Here is a 26010-nt window from a genome sequence, read left to right as displayed (position 1 = left end):
GAGAAATTTGGGGGTCAACTACAGCCCTGAGGCACCCTGTAGCAAGACCGCCATGGGACAGACCCATTAGCCCCTGCCACCACCTTCTCTAAGGGCCATTCTAGGCTGGAGCGGAACGGTTGCAATACGCGACTTCACATCCCAACCCAAGGCAGCCTTCCCAGAAGGATAGCCTAAGAGGTCCAAGAGTGTCCACGGGGTTGCAGGTCCTTCTCCCAGCAAAGGATGCAAGCAACAAGCAGACTTGCACGCCCCTCACCTGGCACAGGTCAACCTAATTGTTTCATAGCCTAGTCATGTTTTATTGGGTTGTGCCAGGAGCCACAATTTGGGGGATTGCTTCTGGCAGCAAAATACCTCGGGCCAGACCTGGACTTAGAACTGTGTTACACACAGCCAGGATTCCCTTCATGGGATGTCTGAGGTTAGCCATGGTGCCCTTCCAAGTGCAAGGACTTAGCTGACTGCTTGCCTCGCCTTCATGGGATTTCACACAGCCAGTGTCCCCTTTATGGGAATGCCTCAGGTCATCAAAGTTGCCCTAGAAAACATGGCTAGCTCCGCCTTCATGCATTTTGTGGTTTTAACTGTTAAGAATTGCCCAAAGTGCTTCCCTGTAAAGAGTTGGTTTGTGCCCTTTTTAAGGGTTTATCACACAAGCCTACGTGTTTTTAATTAGAAGTAAATCCCAGTGTGTTTAACGGTGAAATGGAAGGGCACCAGGTTGGGGAAGGGTGGTTTAGAGGAGCAACGGTTGGCAGTGATAGGGTTAACCACTGCTTAACAAGATTCCTTCCTAGCTTCCTGGCTTGCAGATTTTGAGGACCAGGCCCACTCGCATCACTCCTGACCAGGTAAGACATGGTTAGTTCTCTTGCTTCTTTACTAGTAAGTGTTTCAATATCTAGTCATGCTTTATTGGGTTGTGTGGGGTGGCACAGGTCAGCCCGGTGCCCTTCCAAGCCCGGCCAGCCCCTCCTTTATGGAGAACGTTGCGCTCTAAGTGGAGGAAGTTAGCGGACGTCTTTGCCCCCTCTTTATGAGGATGGCTGACTTAGAGGGCTGTGTTACACAGAGCCAGCGTCCCCTTTATGGGAATGCCTCAGGTCAGTGAATGTGCCCTAGCAAACATGGCCAGCTCTTCCTTCATGCATTATGAGGGTTTTAAATGATGGCTCACTGTGAAGAATACTAAGAATGGTATTCTTGCGTAAAACTACATGTGAGCACAGTTGTGGTCTTGATCACTCTTGATTCCTCTACTGAGGATGTGCTCAGGGGCGCCCGATTCCTAAATTCTTAGTGTAACTGTACTGGCGTCCTATTGGAAGTCCCACAAGCCCTTAAAGGACTGGATTTCCTGATAACCCACATCCCTAGCCAGGAAGCGTACATCTAAAGCGTACATCTAACAAGGGGATGTACGGCTGGGTCCAGGCGTTTGAAAATGCCTGAGAGAAGGGTGGGTCACACTTGGGTTGACAGAGGACCTGCAACCCCGTGGGCTCCCTTGGACCTCTCATGCCACCCTTCTGGGAAGGCTGCCTTGAGTCGGGATGTGAAGCCATTATTGCGATGGTCCCGCTCCTGCCAAGAATCCTAAAGGTGGTGGTGTTCGGGGATGATGGGTCTGTCCTACGGCAGTCTTACTATGGAGTGTCTCAGGGCTTTATTTGACCCCCAAGCTTTTCAACATCTACATGAAACCGCCGGGAGATGTTTACCAGGGGTGCGGGCTGAGGCATCACCCATGACACCCAGCTTCACCTCCCCTTCTCAGCTAACAGAGGTGGGGCAGTTGGAGCCCTGAACCAGCGCACGGGCAGGAGAATGGACTGGATGAGGACCCAATAAACTGAGATTCAATCCAGCCAAGACAGACATACTGTTTGCGGGTGGGTCATCATTCCAGTTTAGTGACATTCACCCTGTTCTGGCGGGGGGTTACAGACTTCCCATTCGGTGACGTTTGTAGTTTGGGGATGGTCATGGATCCGTCGTTGCCCGTAGAGGCACAGGCTCCCTCCGGGGCTCAGAGTAGCTTTCCATCAGCTTAGGCCAGGGAGGAACAGCTGCAGTTGTTTTGGCCTAAAACTCCCATGATCCCCTGCCATCAGCGACGCTGGCTGGAGCTGATGGGGGTTGTAGTCCAAAACAACTGAAGTCACCATTTTTTTAATTTCCATTTGTATTTTAGTTGTGTTTTATTTTACTTTAGTTCATTTTTTTTCTTTACTGCACCCAATCCCAAAGTTCTTCAAGCATTTAAAATAATAAAAAATTAAAACAGAATAAAACTAGCTGAGATTCAAACCATAGAAATAAATATACTAAACTTAAAACCAGCAGGATAGAAAATCACTAAAATCACTGAGTGTCTAATATTTGAAGTAACTAAAAAGAAGAACTAAAACATCCCTTTAAACAGGAGGTGCTCTCAGCCCCTGAGGGAGCCTGTGCCTCTGTGGACGATGACGGATCCATCATCGTCCCCAACCTGCAGACCTCACCCTTTAGGAAGTCTGTAACCCCCTTCCAGAACAGGGTGACTGACACTTAACCGGATAGATGAGCCACCCACAAACAGTATTTCTGTCTTGTCTCAATTGAATCTCAGTTTATTGGGCCCTCATCCAGCCCACTCCTCTGCCCCTGTGCTGGTTCAGAGCTTCAACTGCCTCACCTCTGTTTCGCTGAGAAGGAGAGGTGGAGCTAGGTGCCATGGGTCATGCCTCAGCCCGTGCTCCTGGTTAACATCTCCTGGCGGTTTCATGCAGATGTTGAGAAGCTTGGGGGTCAACTACAGCCCTGAGGCACCCTGTAGCAAGACCGCCATAGGACAGACCCATTATCCCCTTGCCACCATCTTCTCTAAGGGGCATTCTAGGCAGGAATGGAACGGTTGCAATACGCGACTTCACATCCCAACCCAGGACAGCCTTCCCAGAAGGATAGCCTAAGAGGTCCAAGGGAGTCCACAGGGTTACAGGTCCTTCCCCTGGCAAAGGACACAAGCAGGCTTGCACGTTCCTCACCTGGCTCAGGTCGACCTAATTGTTTCATGACGTAGTCGTGTTTTATTGGGTTGTGTGGGGTAGCACAGTTTTGGGGATTGCTTCAGGCAGCAAAACACCCTGGGCCAGACCTGGACTTAGAACTGTGTTAGACGCAGCCTGCATCCCCTTTATGGGATGTCTCAGGTTAGCCATGGTGCCCTTCCAAGCACGGGCGGTCCCTCCTTTATGGAGAACGTTATGGTCTAAGTGCTGTAACTTAGCGGACTTCTTTGCCTCCTCTTCACGAGGACCGCTGACTTGGGACTGTGTTACACACAGGCAGCGTTCCCTTCATGGGAATGTCTCAGGTTAGTGAAGATGCCCTAGGAAGCATGGCAGCTCCTCTATGGAGAATGCTACACTTGAAATTCTGGGATTTAGCTGCCTGGCCTACCTCTTCATGGGGATGGCTGACTTAACTGACAGGCATGTTCACGAACATGTTTATTATGTTATTTGGAATTAACAGGACACAGGCTTCTAATGTGGAAGGCTGAGTTCAGAATGTATTTAAATAGTTCTCACAGAAAAGAGACATTTGCACTGAGATTGTTTACTTGATAGTATAAAAAGGCTGCGGTAACTGTTCTCTGGGCATTCCCTCTCTTGTTGGGGTTCAGCCCACCGCTGTGCTAACTCTCTTTTGCTGTGGAAAATAATTCTGTTGCTAGTGTCTCACTGGTCTCTTTGTCCATGTCTTTCAAATCCATAATACCCGGGGGAGCCTTGTCTGGGATTTGACAGCGCTCGTCAGAACCACACCGGCAGAAGCTCTCTGGGGACCACCTTTCCAGCGTGCACCCAAGGTAAGAGACCTTTTGAAATCCCCATTGGCTTAGCCTCCTGTTTCAGGTGACAGCGTGGGTCTGGATCACACTGGACTCCCAGCCCAAGACTTCTGTGAGACGCAGCAAAACAGACTTAGAAAAGTGGGCCTGGTCCATTGGAGGGGCAGATGAGGTTTGACATGGCTGGGCCCAGCGCAAAAGACAGGTCAGTAAAACAGGTCCCTGAGGAAGCAAGTGAGCAGAGCTGTTGCTGACACCCATAGTGTATATGTACAAAACTTATGGGCCAGGACCTGCAAATTCCAGAATGTTTAAAATGTTCAGATTCTGTTTAAGATAACTAGGAAGAAGTTGAATGATTTGTGGCTTAGAGACAGGTAGAAGAAGAGTTTAAATCTGGCACATAGCAAAAGGTGTTGTGGAGCCTAGAGACAAGAACTGCGAAAGAAAAGGGAGGGAGTTTTCTCCTGCCAAAGAAAGAAAGAATTTTTAGGCTGTTGTATATTTAAGCTTACAACATGATTATTTTTAATGCATCACTAGTATTGAATTGTAGAAGGAGTAGAAATGTCCGTCTCTGAAGAGTTAACTTGCATTTAGAGTTCAAGCAATTTAGAAAGAATCTCATTTTTCAAAAAGCCCACAAAGCAATAACAATGCAGAATCCATGGTAGATTCAAGGGCAGAGGCAACGGATGAGAACATGGTGTGAGCAAAAAGCAAAATCACCCTAGCTAGAATATGCCACTATTGTGGTCAAATTGGTCACTAGAAAATGAGTGTCCTAATAAGCCTGGCCAGCTTATGCAGACACCTCATAAAGCTAGCTGATCTAGACTAAAGTTTCAAGATGTTCTTACAGCTACGCTGTCTGCTAAAAAAATTACAACTGTTGTAGGCATGTTTCTTAACTAACTGCCTCACTATCCAGACCAACATGCTTTGGTTAAGTCCTTCCTCCTTAAGCAGAAAGCTATTTTGTAATAAAGATTTACTCACCACGTGAAGCATTTCTTGATGCCCTAAATACGTTGTGACCTTGCTGCAAAGCATGGTGTGTGTGTTCTCCTGATTCCTCTTCATGAAATCCAAACTTCCAGCCTGATCACCTGGGGGTCTTGGAATTTGATGAAATCCCTTTTTTGCAATTAAGAAAAGGGAGTATCAAGGATATCAGGGCACACCATGTTTCCAAGGAAGGGCAAGCTCATACCTTGTGTATGGTCTGAGCTATATGCAGTTGATAATGCATAATTACTCTAGTTGGCAATCTTTATGATGTGTGGCCGGCCTCTGGCGCTTATGAATAAGAGTTTAGTCCTTATGGAACCCTCACGGGTAAACCAGTGACTCTCCCCTTAATAAAATTCAGGCCACCAAACTCCAACTAACAGATGATCAAGTGTTAAGGCTATGGCCGTGCATTAATGAGGTAATTTAAGGTTCTCATTCACAGATTAAAGACTCCCAGACGAGCCCTGCCACGACCACCGGCCAAAGCCTGCATCTGCATCAAGGTTCTTCAGTGGACAAGAGGACCCTGGCGCCCAGATGGAAAGGTCCCTACCAGATCTTCCCGGATCCACACATCACGCTGCAAGAGGGCCGTTGACCCAGACTTCGCCAGTCAACTGTAGACAGCAACCAAGGCGGCGCTCTCAAGGACAACGCAGGCGATTTCTCCCCGACGCGGCCAACAGCAGGTGTTGACTGCTTCTCTCAAGACCCAGCGGATCATGCCCCTCTACAAATATTTAAGGGACATAATAATGCCCAGCCACTCGCCAGAAACCAAAAGGGTTTCATCCTACTGGTAGAGTTGGCAAAAGTCCAGCAAGAGCCAAATGCCAGCTGCACGAAGACAGACTTAGCCAGGCAGCCAATGATGACTGAGATGGCCACCCTGTTCCAGTACGGTGGTCTTGTTCTCTTTGAACTGTGCTTTATGGGAAATAGAGGAGGGTATAGTACAACTAAGTTTAACTGTAGCAGAAATAGATAAACTTACCAAACTGTTAAATATTTAATTGTTTTAAACGTTAGCTGTTTTTATGCTGCACTCCCAGAACTCACCCCTTGCACCCCCATTACACCTCTGCAACCATAACACGCCCCCATTCTAGCCCCTGAACTTGTTTTCAACCCCAGCAAACATGTGGTGTAGAAGTAATTATGAGAGTGCCTCTGAGCGTCTGCAAAGTGCTTTCAACACCCGCCCTGTATATGCTTGGGAAGCAGCATTCTTCAGCGGACTTCACTTCTCAGTGCCTTTGCAGGGGACTGAGTGGCTCCCTTCCTCAACTATAGGCAGCCTTAGCTCAGCTGCAGAGCATAACCTTTGTCCGCACAAGGTCCCAAGTTCGATTCCTGTCCGGTCCAATTCAAAGGGTCTGGTAGCAAGCCAGAGGAAAGATGAGAACTTGCCAGTCAAAACAGATGGCACTGTGCTAAAGTGGAGGCGGTTTCATATGCCTGCATGTTCATTTATTTAGGGTGACCATCTGAAAAGGAGGACAGGGCTCCTGTAGCTTCAACAGCTGTATTGAAAATGAAATTTCAGCAGGTATATATGGGGAACCTGGAGAAATTCCCTCTTCATCACCACAGTTAAAGCTGCAGGAGCCCTGCACGCTTTTAAATCTAGTATAGCTCCTGCACCTTTAACTGTGGTGATGAAGAGGGAATCTCACCAGGTCCTCCTTTTCATATGGTCACCCTAAAATAGTACATAATGCTATGGGGTTTGGCAGTGCTAAATGATATTACCCCCATATCCCTGGGTTAAACCAGGAAATGGGTCACTTTAGGAATCCTAAACAAGGCATTATTAAAAGAAAACCTTTTACATTATTATGGACAACAGAACAGCGGGGAAAATTGGGTTCACTTTGAATACAACAGCAATGGTTGAGTTAGTTGGTTGTAGGGTTATACTGCTGGTTGATAACTTATATTTTTACTTTATTGTAATTATTAGTTTACCTTTATTGTTACATTGTCAGTGGTTTTATTTATTGAGATATCAAGATGTATTCTATTCAAATAATGTGACCAGGCCCCAGTGAAAACTGTTCTAATCTCACCACTAAGGCCATATTGTGGGTGCTCTCCAAAGAGTGTACACATAAAAATCTGCAAACGGCTATGCCCGGAGTAAGACCTTCAATAGAAATTGACTTGTGAAAATCTAGTTTGTTCATTTATTTATTTATTGCATTTCTAAACCGCCCAATAGCCGAAGCTTTCTGGTCGGTTTACAAATTTAAGACAATTCAAAACAATACAATAGTATAAAACCATAATATAAAATACAATATAAAAGCACAACCAAGATAAAAACAGCAGCAATGCGAAAATACAAATTTAAAAGAGCAAAGTTAAAATTAATTTATAGACTGTTAAAATACCGGTAGAATAAAGAGGTCTTCACCTGGCACCTAAAAGAATATAATGTAGGTGCCAAGCGAACCTCCTTAGGGAGCTCATTCCACAGCCGGGGTGCCACAGCAGAGAAGGCCCTCCTCCTGGTAGCCACCTTATATTACATCCCAAGTGTTAAAATATTTTAAAGAGAGCTGCATTTTCTTGCTTAATATTAACTCACACTGAATAGGTCTGAGAAAAGATTGCTTCAGTAACCCAATCATTCCTCTCTTCTTTCTCCACCCTTACCTGGGAGTAACTCCTATTATTAAAAGATGCCTTTTTTAATGGTCCTTCCTCCTCCCTCCCAATCCCCTTTCCTTTTGTGTCGTGTCTTTTAGATTGTAAGCCTGTGGGCAGGGACCGTCAAGAAATACTTCTGTAAGCCGCTGTGAGAGCCTTTTTTGGCTGAATGGCGGCATAAAAATGCTTAAATAAATAAATAATGGTGTGCTGCAACTCAATCACAGCTTTTAAAACTCAGCTAAAAACTTTTCTTTTCCCTATAGCTTTTAAATATTGAGTTTGTTCTGACTCTATACTGTTAGCTTCACCCTACCCGGTGCCTGTTTACACTTCCCTGTGCCTGTTTGCATTCTCTTTCCCTCCTTATTGTTTACTACAACTTTATTAGATTGTAAGCCTATGCGGCAGGGTCTTGCTATTTACTGTGTATAATCTGTACAGCACCATGTACATCGATGGTGCTATATAAATAAATAAATAAATAATAATAATAATAATAGTTTTAAACATTTGAATTAGTTGTATGTATTTTATGGTGTTTTTATTTGTGTGGTGCCCCGCCTCGATCCAGAAGGAGAGGCGGGTAAATAATAATAATAATAATAATCTCAGTGAGGCTTGCTTCTGGTTAGGGCACGATCCTATGCTGGCAGTTGTAGGACTTTTTTCTGGCTAGGGAATTGCGCCTTTTGCCTCCCTGTCTGATCTTTCTTTACTGCATATTTCCCATTTTCTGTTTAGTCTAGCACTAAACATTTGGATAGGAGCATTTCCCCTCCTATCCACACTGTTCTTTGTTTTTAACTGTGTATATTGTTTTATACTGTATGTTTTTATCTGTACGCCGCCCTGAGATCTTAGTGATATAGGGTGGGATATAAATATTTTAAATAAATAATAAAATATTTCTTTTTCTAATCCAGGACCTTTTGCTTTTAAAACAATGAAAAATAATAATTGTCTTTTCTACTGGTCTTGTATGAGGACAGCAAAAAGAACTACCATAAAGAAATTTGTACAGCCACTAAAAATACATGTTGATTTCAGATACATTGAATGTCTCACTTGATCTTTATTTCGGCGATTTTAACATATTTGCTTTGCTTTTCCTCCTCCCTCCCAATCCCCTTTCCTTTTGTGTCGTGTCTTTTAGATTGTAAGCCTGTGGGCAGGGACTGTCAAGAAATATTTTTGTAAGCTGTTCTGAATGGCAGGATAAAAATGCCTAAATAAATAAATGTATTTTGTAGAACACGTTGGTGTGACTTGTGAGCTGTAGAACCAGACATGTGACCTTGGGGGGCAGGTGGGGCCACCCTTTTGGGGGGCGGGCAGGTCTCCTTGAGAGCAGCCATATCGTCCTCCTTTTTGGTTTCCAAAATATGGTCGGCCTAAGCAACATGCCTGAGAAACTTAAGGCTTTAGGGCAGCCTTCCTCAACATTGGGCGCTCTAGATGTGTCGGACTACAACTCCCAGAATGCCCCAGCCAGCTGGCTGGGGCATTCTGGGAGATGCAGTCCAACACACCTGGAGCGCCCCAGGTTGAGGAAGGCTGCTTTAGGGCCTAAAGCCTTAAGTTTCTTGAGCTTTCCATCCCTGTCCTGAGCTGCGCTCTGTGGTTGCTATGGGAACGGGCGCCGTTTTGGGCCGCTTAGGCGAACCCCTCCCGGCATGCAGCGCGCCGTTGACCCCCGTGACCCAAGATGGCGGCGCCCAGGGAGGCGGAGGAGATGCTTTGAGCGAGTGGAAGGTAAGAGGGAGGCGAAGCGAGGAGCCGGGGAGGCCGAGGAGGTGGGGAGGCCGAGGAGGTGGGGCCCCGTTTGTCCAGCGAGCTCAGTATGATCTCCTCCAGACTTACGCAGCCTGGCGCCCTCCGGAGGTGTGGAGCACAACCCCCATCAGCCCCAGCTAGAGTTTGATAAGCACAACCCCCATCAGTCGCAGGCAGGGTGTGTCAGACTGTAACTTTCCTCAGCCCGACCCAGCATGTGTTGGAGTATAAGTCCCATCAGCCCCAGCCACCAAGTGTTGGAACACAACCCCCATCAGCCCCAGCTAGAGTTTGATAAGCACAACCCCCATCAGTCGCAGTTAGGGTGTATCAGAGTGTAACTTTCCTCAGCCCGACTCAGCATGTGTTGGAGTATAAGTCCCATCAGCCCCAGCCACCAAGTGTTGGAGCACAACCCCATCAGCCCCAGCTAGGGTTTGATAAGCACAACCCCCATCAGTTGCAGTTAGGGTGTATCAGACTGTAACTTTCCTCAGCCCGACCCAGCATGTGTTGGAGTACAAATCCCATCAGCCCCAGCCACCAAGTGTTGGAGCACAACCCCCATCAGCCCCAGCTAGGGTTTGATAAGCACAACCCCCATCAGTCGCAGTTAGGGTGTATCAGACTGTAACTTTCCTCAGCCCGACCCAGCATGTGTTGGAGTACAAATCCCATCAGCCCCAGCCACCAAGTGTTGGAGCACAACCCCCATCAGCCCCAGCTAGGGTTTGATAAGCACAACCCCCATCAGTCGCAGTTAGGGTGTATCAGACTGTAACTTTCCTCAGCCCGACCCAGCATGTGTTGGAGTACAAGCCCCATCCACCAAGTGTTGGAGCACAACCCCCATCAGCCCCAGCTAGAGTTTAATAAGCACAACCCCCATCAGTTGCAGTTAGGGTGTATCAGACTGTAACTTTCCTCAGCCCGACCCAGCATGTGTTGGAGTACAAGTCCCATCAGCCCCAGCTAGAGTTTGATAAGGACAACCCCCATCAGTCGCAAGCAGGGTGTATCAGAGCGTAACTTTTCTCAGCCTGATGCAGCATGTGTACGCCCTTCTCCCTGTGAGATGACAGTGCTATAGAATCTGTTCATCCCGAACTCCTTTTTTTATCTCGTGTCGTTCTAATCCAGGTCTATCCAGAAGCTCTGTTACCATGTCGAAGATCTCTCGTGCTGCTAAAGCGCTACCAAAGGTGGAGCCTGGGAATGTGATTCGGTCAATCATTCGAGCTGGACAGGCTGTTCCGGGACCCCCCTTAGGGCCCATCCTTGGGCAGGTATGCATGAGAGAGAGTTCAGATGGGAGGGCCCCCCGCTAAATGGAGGTTGAGGCTAGATCGGCAAGCAGCTTTCACTTGTAAGCCACAAAGCAAGATTTGAACCAGCAACTTGACAAAAGTCTGCTGTTGCGGTTTTCCTTTCTGAGGAGGGGTTAGCAGGTACCATTGGCATTGGTCACATGCTATGAAAAGGACTTATGGGATGGGTGGCAATTCAATGCTTGGGCTCAGATCTGCCTAGCACCTACATCCCCTAACCTAGAAATCACACTCCTTAAACCTTACCTTTCATAAGTGTGTTGGTTTTTTCCTGAACTTTTTTATATGCCTACATCCTGTGGCAGTGAATCCCAAAGATCCACAGTTCACTGTGTGAGTTTGGTGGGCATAGGATTGCTCTCTAAGAAAAAAAAGAAGGGAATTTTAAAGTCCCTCCCAAATGGTTGGAGAATAACCTGTGATCTTCCAGGATGATGATGATGATGATGATGATAATAAATTTCTTACCTGCCTCTCCCTTTGGATCGAGGCAGGGAACAACATTAGAACAGGAATCAATACATCTTAAAAATTCTTGATTTTACGTTGATCTGGATAGGCCTGCCGGAAAAGGCTAGTCTTTAAAGCTGCCTTAAAATCACACAGAGAGTTAATTTTACGAATCTCCTCCGGCAGGCCGTTCCACAATCTGGGGGTGACAGAAGAAAAGGTCCTCTGGGAAACTGATGTCAGCCTAGTTTCAGCTGACTGAAGTAAGTTCACCCCAGAGGACCTGAGTGTGTGGGGCGGACTGCATGGGAGAAGGCGATCCCAAAGGCCCTAACAATTTATAAGTATCTTGTAATCTCGTGCTGGGCGTGGCCCTCCAGATATTTTGTCTTATAATTCATTGGTCAGTGGTGAGAATCTTTGGGAGTTGTAGACCAGAACATCTATAGGGCTATCTAATATATAATCGAGTAATATATCAAAATCCCTATTTTAATATACACACCATCAGCACTTAATGTTTGAAAAATCGGACACTGTTGATTCTTCTGCAGGTGGGTGTATAGAGGATGGTTGTGGTTGTTTGTTGGTAAGGAAAAGACACTTTTGACATGCTTAGAGGCACTCTCTTCTTTATTGCTTCACACATTCTGGGACTATGCTCCCTGGGATCAAATACAACTCCAGTCCAATTCTAAGTGAAACAGTATAATTGCAGTCCTTTGGTTAGTCACTTTGAGTTCCTCTTCCTAAGATAAGGGACATGGTATCTGTTCAAGGAACGGGCAGTCTCAACAACTTTGAAAGTGGAAGGTGAAAAATAACGTGGTGAAAGGATCTGTAAAAACATTTTTCTGTTCAATAGACGCAAGTATTGCATTTTCTAGACCTCTCCGTGGTGCAAAGTTACATACGTAAAGAGATTTAGAGTGCTAAGGGTCAAAACCCTACGCTAGGGATGCCCATTGCTGTGGAATCGGCCCGTTTTGGGCTCGCAGTTCTGTGCTGTGTTGCAGCGCTTTTCCTGATATCTGAAGTTTTTCCCTAAAAAAAACCCCAAAACGTAAATAGAAATGTGTGGCTGCAAATGGTGTAGTTTACACGAATTGCACCTACCCTTTGCAGGAATTACGCCAATTACGTTAAATTTGTGTCAGTTGCAGCTGAAATTGGCGCACTTTTCTATTGATGTGAAAAATATCTGGGAAATCCATGAACTGCCCGTGTCTTGATGTGGGTTTGGGCCAGTTTGTGGCAAAGCAAGCTGAAGTCCAGGGGGCCGAGCAGGTGAAATGTTGGCAAGCTCCATCCCCCTGGACGGATCCCTCCGCTGCTGCTAGCTTACACCCAAGGCATGTAAATGAAACCAATTCATTTGTATAAACCTCCGAAAGGGACTTTATAAGACAAAGTAGAGCAAAATTGGGAAGGGACCCAGGACACAAATGGTTTGGAGAAGTCTCCATTGGGATCAGTCATAGCCTCCTGCCCCAACCTGGTGCCTTCCAGATGTGTTGGACTACACCTCCCATCGTTCCCTGCCAGATTGGCCCATGGCCATGGGAGCTGCCGTCCAGCTCGTCTGAAAGGTACCAGGTCAGGCAGAGTGGAGTTACAGCGATGATCATGAGCAACGGGGCGACCTGGTCTCCGGGCACGGGCGATGCGTAGTGCAGGTGGCCAACCGGTTATTGCGCAGTGCTGTAAGGCGAACGCATGCCAGCGGCGCTTGCTAAACTCAGGCGGCTGGCCCTAGGTGCGGCTGACGCCGCTCCTTTTGTGGCCCTCCGCTTGAGGCCAACCTTCGTGGGTGCACATAGAGGCAGGCGGGGCTTTTTGATCAAGCAGCGTCCCCACGGAGGGGTCTCACGGGCCGCCCCACACAGACTTGAGCTGGACACGATGGCCTGTACGGAGCCCTCTGGAAGCGGAGGGGCCGGCGGCAGCAGCTGGAGGTCTCGGCGAGTGTTGGGAATGGTGAGAGCAGTGTCTGTGGTGCTGCTGAGCCCTGGTTTGGATGGGGCCGTCGGGCCGCCCGCCTGGGGCCTGAGGGAGCCTGTGGGGCACGTCCGCCATTGCCTGGGCGTGTCCCTGTGGTGGCTCCCCTGCGGTACACCGGTCAGGCTGTTCGCCCGTGGTCACAGCAGCTCCGTGGGGCCAGTCAGCCATAGCCTGTCCGTGACGCACTTCCCCTGGGGTTCTGACGTGCGCGCAGAGCCCCCCGCTGTGCTGAGAAGGCTGGCTGCCTTTGGCGCGGCCGTGGCTGGCTCCCCTGGTGGCCTGGGCGCCCCTGTGGTGCTGCGTGGCAGCACAGCACTTCAGGGCGATGGCCAGGACGTTCTTGCCCATGAAGATGGAGGAGATGCGCTGCTCACGGCACAGCAGCAGCAGCCCTCCGCGGATGAAGATGGTGGCCACGTTGACGCTGGCCAGGCTCAGCAGCGGGTAGAGCGGGCCGGGCCGGGGGCCGGGCACGCCCAGCTCGCTCAGCGAGACGCACGGCAGGACCAGCAGGAGGCCGTAGCAGTAGAAGAACGTCAGGCCCTCGGCCCACAGGGGCAGCCCCCGCCGCTGCGGCTCCCACAGGCTGGCCTGGATCTCCAGTACGTCCAGCAGGTCCAGGACCACCCAGAAGAGGCGGCCCCGCAGCTCGTCTTTCTTGCGGAAGCTGGCGGCGGCCTGGGCCACGAGCTCGGTGGCGCCCAGCACCGTGTAGAGCGCGGGGATGCAGACGGAGAGCAGGAGGGTCAGGGTGCGCCGGGCCAGCGGGTCGGGCGCCCGCCCCTCCGTGGCGTAGTGCTGGTAGATGAAGTAGAGCTTGACCTCCAGGGCGAAGGCGAAGAGGAACCACAGCACCATGGCGTAGCCGCGCTGGGCCGGCCGGGCCTCGCCCCCCACCCACAGGGTGGCGTAGCGCAGCACCAGCAGGAAGAAGAGGTCCCCGGCCAGGGCGAGAGCCCCCACGCCCAGCCGGCGGGGCCCCACGCTCTGCTCCACCAGGTAGACGTCCATGGCCCCCATGGTGCAGACGATGACCACGGCCGCCACGCCGCTGTGCGGGACGTTGGGGGGCTGCAGCTCCATGGAGCCCTTCTGTGGGGAGAGGAAGCGGAGAGCGTCAGGGGAAGGAAGGCTGGAGTGCCCGAGGAATGTGGCATCCCCGTTTTAAGGGGGCGCTGAAAAGTAAAGCTCGGGTCTGTGTGTTGCTTCCCCGAAGGACATGGCCTGTGTAGGCTAGAGTGGCCTCCCCCCACCCGCCCTGCCCCCACATCAGAACAACCTTGGCACCTCCACCACCCGCTTCATTTGTGGCTTCGGTGTCACAGCCAGGCCGGGCCTCTGGGCGGCCGCAACATCCTACCACACGCAGGATGTTGGGCATCGTGGAGGCTGGTGGGGGTCGCCAAGAATCGACTTGCCTCGCTCTGCTTCGCAGTTAGACGGCCTGCTTGAGAGACCACCGCCTCGCTTCGCTGTCAGCCCCGAGCTGGAAGGGCTCCCTGGTCAGCAGATTGCAGGGATCGCCCTTGCAGTTGGGGAGTGGCTTCTCGGTCACCCGGTCCAGTCACTGCGAACGCCATGGCTCTGGGGTCAGGAGCCTGGAGGGGGCTGAAAAAAGGCAGCAATTAAACACATCCTTGTTGCGTCTTCTCGTCTTCCTGCCTCTTCCACAAAGCCTTTGCTTCATCCCTATCAGGTCCCAAGGGACTAAGCTGTGTCCCTTTCATCAATCTCAGGTCTGCCATGAATTTTTTAAGGGGCCTTTTGCAACTCCTCGTGTGGCGCAGAGCAGTAAAGCAGCAGTTTCTGCAGCCGAAACTCCCCACGGCCTGAGTTCGATCCCAGCGGAAGCTGGTTTCAGGCAGCCGGCTCGGGTCGACTCAGCCTTCCATCCTCCCGAGGTCGGTAAAATGAGTAGCCAGCTAGCTGGGGGAAAGGGAATAACGGCCGGGGAAGGCAACGGCAAAGCATTACTGAGGGACGCCAGCTTTCGCTGACGTTTTCTTGGCAGGCCTTATATAGTGGGGTGGTTTGCCGTTGCCTTCCCCGGCCGTTATTACCTTTCCCCCAGCTAGCTGGGTACTCATTTTACCGACCTCGGGAGGATGGAAGGCTGAGTCGACCCGAGCCGGCTGCCTGAAACCAGCTTCCGCTGGGATCGAACTCAGGCCATGGGGAGAGTTTCGGCTGCAGAAACTGCTGCTTTACCACTCTGCGCCACACAGGTCTACATAGTTTGTGGCTTAGCTCCTCTTTTTAGGAACCAGTTCTTAATGTGAACAATGGTGTGCTAATTATAAACTGGCACAAAATAGGAACATAAGAAGACAGACCCAGGGTCCATCTAGTCCAGGACTCTGTTCGCACAGCGGCCAACCAGCTGCCCATGAGAAAACCACAAGGAGTCCAAGAATGCAACAGCACCCTCCTGCCCATGTTCCACAGCTACTGGTATGCCTAGGCATACTGCCTCTGACGCAGGAGTCATGGACGGCCTTCTCCAGGGCTTTGTCTGACCTAGGGTGACCCTATGAAAAGGAGGACGTGGCTCCTGTATCTTTAACAGTTGTCTTGAAAAGGGAATTTCAGCAGGTGTCATTTGTACATATGGAGAACCTGGTGAAATCCCCTCTTGATCACAACAGTTAAAGCAGCAGGACCCCTGCCCTCTTTTGTATCCAGTCACTCTGGCATAGCTCCTGCAGTTTTAACTGTTGTAATGAAGAGGGGATTTCACCAGGTGCTGCATGCATACTAAAGGACACCTGCTGAAATCCCCATTTCTATGCAACTGTTAAAGATACAGGAGCCCTGTCCTCCTTTCCATAGGGTCACGCTATCTAACCCCCTTTTAAAGCCGTCCAAGTTGGTAGCCGCTACTCTGGTAGCGAATTCCTTCATTTAACTTTCCCGCTGGGTGAAGGAATCCTTCCTTTCGATCCGTCTTGAATCTCCCACCCTTCGGCTTCATGCGATGACCCCCGCTGGGTTCTAGTATTATGAGAGAGGGAGAGAGAGAGAAATGTCCCCCCCCCTTTTCTCTACATAGGACTCCTGATTACTTCTTTTTGGAGATGGGGGAGCCAAAGTTTGTGTGTGTGTGTGTGTGTGTGTGCGTGCCTGTGGCCCCCACCCCCAGGAAGATGGGTGTACTGGAAAGGTCTTTGTTGGCTCTCTTTCTAATCTAGATGGAAGGTCCCGGAGAGGCCAGAGGAAGGCCACAATCCCCTTAGATAAGCAGGCTGCTATTTGATGGGCAAACACAGGGAGCCGATTGGTAGTGTATGCATTTAAGTCTGTTCGTATTCGGCCTTCCTATATTTCCTGTGTGGGGAAAAGGGGGGGGAGTGTGGGATCTGATTTGCTTCCCATTCAGTTCTCCCCCACCCGTCCCCCTTCCATCTCTACAGCTGCTGTTTGTGCTGAAGAAAGGCGCAAAGCCGGCCCAGTTCTGCCTCCCCGCGCGCCCCCCCTTCCCCGCATCCTTCCAAGCTGCTTGTGAGTGATGGCGGAATGTCCCACATCCTGCCCCCTTCCCTCCTTCCAATACCTGCGGGAATCATCAGGAGGGGACGGACGGACGGTGGCAGCAGCGTGGGCGCTTCTGTCTCTCCAGGCGAAGATGGGGCCGAGGGAAAGCTCCCTCTTGTAAGGAAGTGGGGAGGGAGCATCTGTGTGGTGGTGTGCCTCCACCCCGTTTTCCATTCAAGAAGTGGGCAAGCTAGAGGATTTGAAACACAGGCGCCAGAAACATCCTCGTTTTATTGCGGTCACGTCTTTTCTGCCTGCGTGGAAAAGGGTGGAAGGGCAGCCGGGGGGGGGGGGGACATTTAATGCCGTATATCTCCCCCAAGGGGTTTAACCGTGAGCCTGATGTTTTTAAATTCCTTTTTTGATTATTGCAGAATTCAAGCGAAAATAAATATATATATATATATAAAAGAAAGGAGAGGGGGAAAAGAGAGAGAAAATGTATATACATAGATAGAGATTATATTGTACGTAGAATTATATATACATAGATCCGGTAGCTGCTTATTCTGGGGAGAAGCTTACAGATATATTTTGTACTGGAACAGGCTTTAATATTCATGAATAATTGCCTAGAGAGCTTCGGCTATTGGGTGGTAGAGAAATGTAATTCATCATCATCATCATCATAATGAATTTATTTATTTGTTACCCGCCTCTCCCTCTGGATCGAGGCGGGGTTCAACACAAATAAAAACACTATAAAATACATACAACTAATTCAAACGTCATTAAAAGCAGCACGCCATTAAAAAAGGCATCTTAAAATTCAACTGGGTAGGCTTGCCGGAAGAGATCATCATCATAATAATATCATTGAATTAAATCCTATGCATGTTTAGAAAAGGTGTGTGTGTGTCTAGACATGCATAATTAATTAATAAGTTTTTATCAAATGTTGTAATATACAAGGGGTTTTATTAATTATTAACTGTTAGTCATATATAATATATCATATACAAACTGTATATTGTTTTAAAATTTTAAATCATAAATTTTAAGTAACGTTTGTTTGTTTTTAATGATTATGTGATTTTTTGAAATGGTCAGAAGACTTATTCAGTAAGGTATTCATTCATGTATAGCAGCTTTCCTCAACCTGGGGCGCTCCAGATGTGTTGGACTGCACCTCCCAGAATGCCCCAGCCGGGGCATTCTGGGAGATGCAGTCCAACACATCTGGAGCGCCCCAGGTTGAGGAAAGCTGATGTATAAGATTGGGGTCCCGTGCCGTGGAAGGCTTTATTATAGCTTTAAACCAGCACCTTAAATCGGGCTTGGAAATATTGAAATGTGTGAGCGATTCACCCCTGGATTTTTAGCTGTGGGGAATCGGGGCTTGCTGGTGTGGACAAGGCCTTGCTGTGTGTTTGTGGGACGGGGGGGGGGGACCCTGGAGGTACAGTTGGTCGGGGGGTGGGGGCAAGGCTCCTATCGTGTACTCAAGGAGCAAGGGAATTCCAGCCTGGTCAGTGCAGTGCTGCACCAAGGCCTTACGCAGGGCATCCGGGCAAGGGTTTACCCTGGCTGGAGGACCCAATCCCTCGTCTCCTTCCAAACCCTCTTGTCCTCCTTCCAGAGAGGCATCCCCATTGGACATTTTTGCAAGGACTTCAACGAACGGACCAAGGACATCAAAGACGGGATCCCGTTGCCCACACGCATCACTGTGCACGTGAGGAAAAGACATTTCTTTGGCTGGTTTAGAGGGAGCGACCGACCCAGATAGGAACCAGTGTGGCCTAGTGGTTAGGACTAGTCCCTAATCTGTTTCCCAGGGCCCCCGGATCTATTCCAAAGAGCTCCAGACAACCACACTATAGGGCTTTTCTCTGTCTAAACAGCCATAGGATTGCGGCCTAAAGGTCATGTAAAGTTCCAGCTGGACATCAGGAAAAACGTCCTCACTGTTAGAGCAGTACAACAATGGAACCAGTGACCTAGGGAGGTTGTGGGCTCTCCCACACTAGAGGCCTTCAAGAGGTAGCTGGACAAGCATCTGTCAGGGATGCTTTAGGGTGGATTCCTGCATTGAGCAGGGGGTTGGACTCGATGGCCTTGTAGGCCCCTTCCAACTCTGCTATTCTATGATTCTATTATGGGAGAGGGAGAAAAATGTCATACAGAGGAGGGCCAGGATCTCTTCTCGATCCTCCCAGAGTGCAGGACACGGAATAACGGGCGCAAGTTACAGGAAGCCAGATTCTGGTTGAACATCAGGAAAAACATCCTGACTGTTAGAGCAGTATGACAATGGAACCAGTGACCTAGGGAGGTGGTGGCCTCTCCCACACTAGAGGCATTCAAGAGGCAGCTGGACAACCCTCTGTCAGGGCTGCTGTAGGGTGGATTCCTGCATTGAGCAGGGGGTTGGACTCGATGGCCTTGTAGGCCCCTTCCAACTCTGCTATTCTATGATTCTGATGCTTGTAAAGATTTTAAGACAGCATAACTCGATAGCATGCAGTTCCCTGATATTATTTAGATTTTAAGGGAGGGGAGGGAATGGAAGGGAAACTGTTAATATCCTATTGAAATCCATGGGACTTAAGTCATGTCCAATGGTGGGGAACCTCGAAAAAAGATTTTGTTGAAGATCCTAGCTGAGAAATTGACCAGGGCAGGATCTACACTACTGCTTTATAACAGTTCATAATGGTTTTGACAACTGCTTGGGCCCAGGACACATTATATATACCGTTTTCAAAGCATTATATCCTGCTTGGTGTAGATCTGCCCTAGAAGCGAATGCAATTGATGAAGGGATGCAGTCATAGTGCCCGGTCCCAGTTAGCCACCTGGGCCCTATGTCTTGGATTCATTGCAATTTCTGAACAGGCTTCAAAGGCAGCCCTGTGTATCTGTTGCATCCTCTTCCTCCTTGCCATGCTTGTCTGCCCTGCAGGGCAACTCCAAACCATGTTTACGGCTAAGATTGCTATGGAGGATTCCTGTTGCGAGTGTTTTCGCCCATTAAAAACACCACCACCATGCTGTTAACGCTGAAGGGCTCTAATGGAATCCTTGGAGGGGCTTTGATTTTACCTGATTGGTTCTCTGGTCGTTCTCTCCACAGCAAATTGTGGGTCATGCTTTGTTGTGTGTTCTGAACACTTCCCCGATGTTTGCTGCCAAGGCTGTGTGTTCATAGAATCATAGAATAGCAGAGTTGGAAGGGGCCTACAAGGCCATTGAGTCCAACCCCCTGCTCAATGCAGGAATCCACCCTAAAGCATCCCTGACAGATGGTTGTCCGGCTGCCTCTTGAAGGCCTCTAGTGTGGGAGAGCCCACAACCTCCCTAGGTAATTGATTCCATTGTCGTACTGCTCTAACAGTCAGGAAGTTTTTCCTGATGTCCAGACGGAATCTGGCTTCCTTAAACTTGAGCCCGTTATTTATTTATTTTATTTTATTTATTTAAGTATTTTTATGCCGCCATTCAGCCAAAAAAGGCTCTCATGGCGGCTTACAAAAGTATTTCTTGACAGTCCCTGCCCACAGGCTTACAATCTAAAAGACATGACACAAAAGGAAAGGGGATTGGGAGGGAGGAGGAGGAGGGGGGAAAGGAAAGCAAATTCAGGCACTACAATCTTAGTTGGAAAGTTCAGCAGTTACAGGTGACAGCAGGAGGGAGGGGGCTCTCAGCTGGAGCTGGACCCAGGCACGGTGGAAAGATGCCTGGCTGCTGCTTCCTCCCTCATGGTGGCCTCTGCAGTGACAGTTGGTAGCAGGAGGGAGGGGGCTCCCAGCTGGAGCTGGACCCAGGCACGGTGGAAAGATGCCTGGCTGCTGCTTCCTCCCTCATGGTGGCCTCTGCAGTGACAGTTGGTAGCAGGAGGGAGGGGGCTCCCAGCTGGAGCTGGACCCAGGCACGGTGGAAAGATGCCTGGCTGCTGCTTCCTCCCTCATGGTGGCCTCTGCAGTGACAGTTGGTAGCAGGAGGGAGGGGGCTCCCAGCTGGAGCTGGACCCAGGCACGGTGGAAAGATGCCTGGCTGCTGCTTCCTCCCTCATGGTGGCCTCTGCAGTCTTATTCCGTGTCCTGCACTCTGGGAGGATCGAGAAGAGATCCTGGCCCTCCTCTGTGTGACGACCTTTTAAGGATTTGAAGAGTGCTATCCTGTCTCCCCTCCATCTTCTCTCCTCCAGGCTAAACGTGCCCAGTTCTTTGAGTCAACAGCCAGCCTTTCCCCAATATTCCCGCCCAACAACACTTCTGTTTATTAACATCAGTGCAGCACCCCCATCTTCCCTTGTGCCTTTGCCAGAGATCTTTGAGACACCTCTGACGCCCCGTCTCCTGCCTTTCCTTGTACTTCCAGCCTGACAGGTCATACGAGATCCAGATTAACAAGCCAACAGCCAGCTATTTTCTGATGTCGGCAGCTGGGATCGAAAAGGGAGCATCAAACCCCGGTAAGATATGTGAACGAAGAGGGTAACTGATGGGCAGGATGGAAGGTCTGGCTTAAAGTGCAAATCGCAAAGGGATCTAGCATTAGATCCACTGGAGGTTGGTGGCTCCAATGTCAGAGTGGTGGTGAATCCACTCCGGGTTCCAGTCAGGACTCTAAAGGAGAGGGCAATTGTTGGGTGAACTCTGGGCTATTTAATGCACAGTTTCTGGGTTCATAGGTCATGGGTATGCATGGGTTGTTAATTGAAACTGGAAATGGTTCGCACTGTCAGCTCTTTCCCAGCAATTCCTGGGTTAAATAACCCAGGAATTGCCTCTGTGACATGTGAACTGATCTTTCTCTGTCTCTCTCTCTCACACACTCACACACAACATTTGGGGAGAAAACATTTTCCTTTAGGAGTGAAGCTGGGCACAGTGCCTTGATTAAAAGTTGGCTGGGCCTTGAGGGGCCGGACGACATTGTGTCACAGGGCAGAGTCCAGCCAAGAGACAAATTCCATTTCAGAGGAGCTCTTGGGGGGCCTCATTCCAGTGGTGGGCGTGGCTAAAGGCAAAGGAGGTGTGGTTAAAAGCGGCAGTGCCCCAAATACAAAAGTTACCAATCTGTTTTGGCTTAAAGTTCCTACTGCTAACCCTGAAGCTTTAGAGTGCCTTTTCAACTGTTTAAAATGGTGGCAGGGGGGGACTGCACATAAGATTGGAAATCGCCAAACTGTCTTTGGTTGGGGGGGGGGGGGTAGAGGGCCTGGGCACCTGCGAAGCCCGGAGGGATGGATTTGTCCCCGAGTCCCCTGCCGCTGCGTCAAGGCAATCTGTGTGCTGTGCAGGGCAAGAGGTGGCCGGGATGGTGACGCTGAAGCAGCTGTACGAAATCGCCCTGGTGAAGTCTCAGGACCCGTGTTTCGTGCTGCGGGACATGCCGCTCGAAATGGTCGTCCGGTCGCTCTTGGGCAGCGCCCGCTCGCTGGGCATCAAGGTGGTCAGAGAGTGAGTGTCTGGCGCCGTGTGGGACCCGGGGCCGGAGGTGGGACAGGAAGAGGTGCCGTAACTCCATGGGATGGGTCATGGTTCAATCCCCGGCTTCTCCGGGTAGGAAAGGAAGGAAAGGAACCTCTCGTGCAAGCACTGAGTCATTGCTGACTCTTGGAGGGACGCCAGCTTTCGCTGATGTTTTCTTGGCTGGCCTTATAGCGGGGTGGTTTGCCGTTGCCTTCCCTGGCCGTTATTCCCTTTCCCCCAGCTAACTGGGTACTCATTTTACCGACCTTGGGAGGATGGAAGGCTGAGTCGACCCAAGGCGGCTGCCAGAAACCAGCTTCCGCTGGGATCGGCTGCAGAAACTGCTGCTTTACCGCTCTGCGCCACACGAGGCTACTTCTCTGGGTAGGGCTGGAAAAATTCCCGTATGAAATGCTACAGAGCCGCTGCTGCCGGTCAGTGTTGACAGCACTGGGCTAGATAGACACATGATTTGACCTTCATATAAGGCAGCTTCCTGCGGTTTAAGGCAGCTATCCATAGAGCTCATTCGCAGAGCCCTTGCTTTGCGTGCAAGAGGTCCCCCGGTTCGATTCCTGGCTTCTCCAGGTAGAGCGACAGAAAGGACCCTGCCTGACACCCTGCTGCCAGTCCGTGGATCCATGGCTTGACTCGGGAGGAGGCAGCTTCTGATGTTCTCGTGAGATGGGTGTGCCGGAGGAGAACCAGAGGCTGTTCTGCGGAGGGAGGTCGTTAGGAGATGCAGGTTCAGAGCAATCAAAGCTCAAAATTCTTCGACGGAGGTCACGGAAGGGAAAATGGAACTGGCACAGTAAATGGCAGAGGAAGTTGCAGGGGTGGGTCGATACAATTGGAAAAGGCGAATCGAGCGTCACAGGGAGCAAGCAGCTCCAATTCTCCCTTCTCTCTCCCCCTCTCAGACTGAATCCGGAGGAATACGGTGTCTTCCTGAAGCAGCGCGAAGAGGTGTTGGCAGCCGCGGCTGAAGCCAAACAGGCTGAACTGGCAGCGCTGAAGAAGAAATTGGCTGCCTCCGCCAACGTTTAGCGCCCTGGGATCCGGATCTCTGGGCAGCACCGGCAGGCTGAGGGTGCCAGCGTGGGTCTTGTCCCCATCCACTTTGCGCTGGGGGCGATGGCCGGTTTGGGAGAGGAAGCAGGCGGGAGCCCCGAAGGGCCGTGCTCCTGGTTGGGACCTGGCCCACACTGCAGGTTCTGGTGTCGTTATTGTCAGTCCCTTGTAAGTAAATCATAACAATCCCCTGACTCACCCGGGTGTCTAGTTGTCTTTCTGCGCCTGCGTTTCTCTTTCTGATCTGATCACTCAAGGGCCGAGGAAGTAGGAGAAAGCTGGTGTTTCTCAATGAGCCATGAGAAGGGTAAGATTCGTCGGGTATTGGGGATTTCCTTTCTCCCTTCCCTCCGCAAAACCGCGGCAACGAACCCCCCGACAGCCCAGCAGCGGCTTACGAGCCGAAATCAACGTCGACGAACGATATTAAATGCAAGTGAAAACGTCGTTTCGATGTACTGAAGTCAGCAAGCAAACATGCACACGTAAGAACCTAGGCTGCTGGTCAGATGATTTGCTGGTCTAGTTTATCCTGGGGGTGAGGAACCTTTGGGGGCAAAACCGGCCCTCTCGAGTTTGTAACCTGATCCTCCGAAGTCCCCCAGATAGCCACACCCCCTTTTCCTGGCCCCTCCCCTTTGTCCACCAGTTGTTTAATGGCTTCTGTTTTTTGCGCAATGTTTCCCTCCGTTCTAAAATGTTGAAATTTCCTCTCCTAAGGCTTCGTGCCTGGCAGTAAGAGCTTGAAGCTCCAATGGGCTGGTATTTTTTGGGCACACCTCTTTTGCCATTGGTCCTTCCTCCTTTTGCCTTTAGCTCCACCCACCACTAAAATGCAGCCTCTGAGAGTTTCTCTAAAACTGAATTCAGCCTTCGAGTAGATTCTACACTGACCAGCAAAGGCCTCTCTGGAGTGTACTGGGCAGGGATCTCTCTGCTACTCCACCCCACCGATTTTATTTTTTTAAACTGGAGCTGCTAGGGCTTGAACCCGTGACCTTTGGCATGCCAAATTGGTGCTCTGCCACTGAACCACCACCCCTCAAAACGACACAGCCTGTACCGATGACCCAAAGTTAGTTTGAGCTTGGTGTCAGGGAGAGGAACCCATTCCTTCAAATAATCGGGGCTTGTCAGCACGGACTTCAAAACAGCATGTCTCCAAACGGCTCACCATTGGCGGATTTTTAAAATTTATTTATCTAAGCCGTCTTTCACTCTGTCCTCCAGCCTACAATTTAACTTGCTCCTCATCATTCGAACCCTCTGCCCATGCACAACCCCCCCCCTTCTCTCTATTACTGGCGGTTGTTTAAAAGGTGCTGGTGGGATTTATCTCTTAATACTGGAAGCGTGGAATTGGGCAACGTGTTAGAGAGTATCCAGCAGGTGTCAGGCCTGAGCTATACCTCTCTGTTTTGTAGACACCCACACACATTTCTCTCTCTTTCTCTCTCTCTCTTTCATACATTGCTCTGTGGGGCCTTGGAGGCCTACCCTAAAACTCAGCACCTATGAGAAATGGAGCGGAGCCTTTGACAACCCACAGGCTCCAGTGGGACGCCTTCCTACCCCCTGTGACCACACCAGCTCCCTTTACCTGGCAGGAGTTCCTGATGGACTTTGACTGCCCTTCTCCTCCTTACTGGTACCCAGAGTTTCCATAGCAACGAGTGAAGCTCTTTGGGATGCCGGCTTCCTGTTGCTAGGTCTGCTTGGTTGGAAGACGGATGTGCCAGAGTCAAGCGGGGAGAGGGAAGAGAGAGGCAGCTGGGGGAATTTGGAGCAATTTGGGGCAGGGGGAAGAGGGGAGGCGTCCCTTCCTTACTCCAGAGAATCCTCTCGCCCCTGAAATAAAAGGACAGGGCTCTGAAAAAAAGCCTCACCCCAAATGCAGATGCCTCCATTTGCCTCTTCCTGGATGAAAACAACACTCATGGCCAAATAGGTCCCTGACTGGAACTCCTGGGGCAGCAAATAAGTTGACCGCGGTCTCCCCAAATCACATGCCCTTAGAACTCGCTCCCTTTCGGCAAAGTGTTTCCCAGTTCTTGTGTCCGCCTGCCACATCTCAGTCGTGGAAACCCACCATCCTGTCTGCTAGTCAAACCACTTATTCCCAGCTGCGAAGGACGCCTGCCTCTGTGTATTGCTCCCAGGCCTAGGAGGGTGTTTCCTTGCCCTCCCGGCCTAGCTTCTTTGGGGCTGTTCACACAACACGGCAAGCCACGCTCAGTGGTGGAATGTGGGTTGTTTTGAACCATGGGTTGTTTTGAACCGTGGCTTAACGTCTTAACCATGAAGTGTGTGTGGTTTATTTTCTCAAACAAGCCACTTTGAGAAACCATGGCTTGTTCAGAGTGGTTGTGATTAACATGCCACCAGGTTTCAGACAACATGATAATAAACCCTGCAGAAAACATGCTGTGTTCGGACAACACAACCCCATGGTTCAGCAAACAACCCATGTGCTGTCAACACTGACTGGCCACAGCAGCTGTCCAGGGTTTCAAGCAGGAGTTTTTGTTTTCTTTCAGCCTACCTGGAATCATAGAATCATAGAACAGTAGAGTTGGAAGGGGCCTCTAAGGCCATCGAGTCCAACCCCCTGCTCAATGCAGGAATCCACCCTACAGCATCCTTGACAGATGGTTGTTCAGCTGCCTCTTGAAGGCCTCTAGTGTGGGAGAGCCCACCACCTCCCTAGGTCACTGGTTCCATTGTCGTACTGCTCTAAGAGTCAGGAAGCTTTTCGTGATGTCCAGCCGGAATCTGGCTTCCTTTAACTTGAGCCCGTTATTCCGTGTCCTGCACTCTGGGAGGATTGAGAAGAGATCCTGGCCCTCCTCTGTGTGACAACCTTTCAAGTATTTGAAGAGTGCTATCATGTCTCCCCTCAATCTTCTCTTCTCCAGGCTAA

General features: G+C 50.1%; 3 protein-coding genes across 3 annotated transcripts in view; 2 read left to right on the top strand and 1 right to left on the bottom strand.

The window, feature by feature from the left end:
- Positions 1–26010, top strand: part of LOC134412386 (zinc finger protein 208-like) — a 489474-nt gene that overhangs the window by 134418 nt on the left and 329046 nt on the right. The window lies entirely within an intron of this gene.
- On the top strand, positions 9208–23284 carry MRPL11 (mitochondrial ribosomal protein L11). The gene is made up of 6 exons (XM_063145705.1): positions 9208–9265; positions 10427–10572; positions 18176–18271; positions 20923–21016; positions 21848–22007; positions 22940–23284. Exons 2-6 carry the CDS (start codon positions 10450–10452, stop codon positions 23064–23066), a joined length of 600 nt encoding a protein of 199 aa, XP_063001775.1. The 5' UTR covers positions 9208–9265; positions 10427–10449; the 3' UTR covers positions 23067–23284.
- LOC134412321 (transmembrane protein 121-like) lies at positions 12931–14446 on the bottom strand. Its single transcript, XM_063146222.1, has 2 exons — positions 14426–14446; positions 12931–14157 (listed from the first exon to the last, which is right to left on the bottom strand). Exons 1-2 carry the CDS (start codon positions 14444–14446, stop codon positions 12931–12933), a joined length of 1248 nt encoding a protein of 415 aa, XP_063002292.1.

This window comes from Elgaria multicarinata, chromosome 21, assembly GCF_023053635.1.
Source record: "Elgaria multicarinata webbii isolate HBS135686 ecotype San Diego chromosome 21, rElgMul1.1.pri, whole genome shotgun sequence".
NCBI lineage: Eukaryota > Metazoa > Chordata > Lepidosauria > Squamata > Anguidae > Elgaria > Elgaria multicarinata.
The sequence above is the reverse complement of the archived record's forward strand: the minus strand, read 5'-3'. Positions and strand labels throughout refer to the sequence as shown.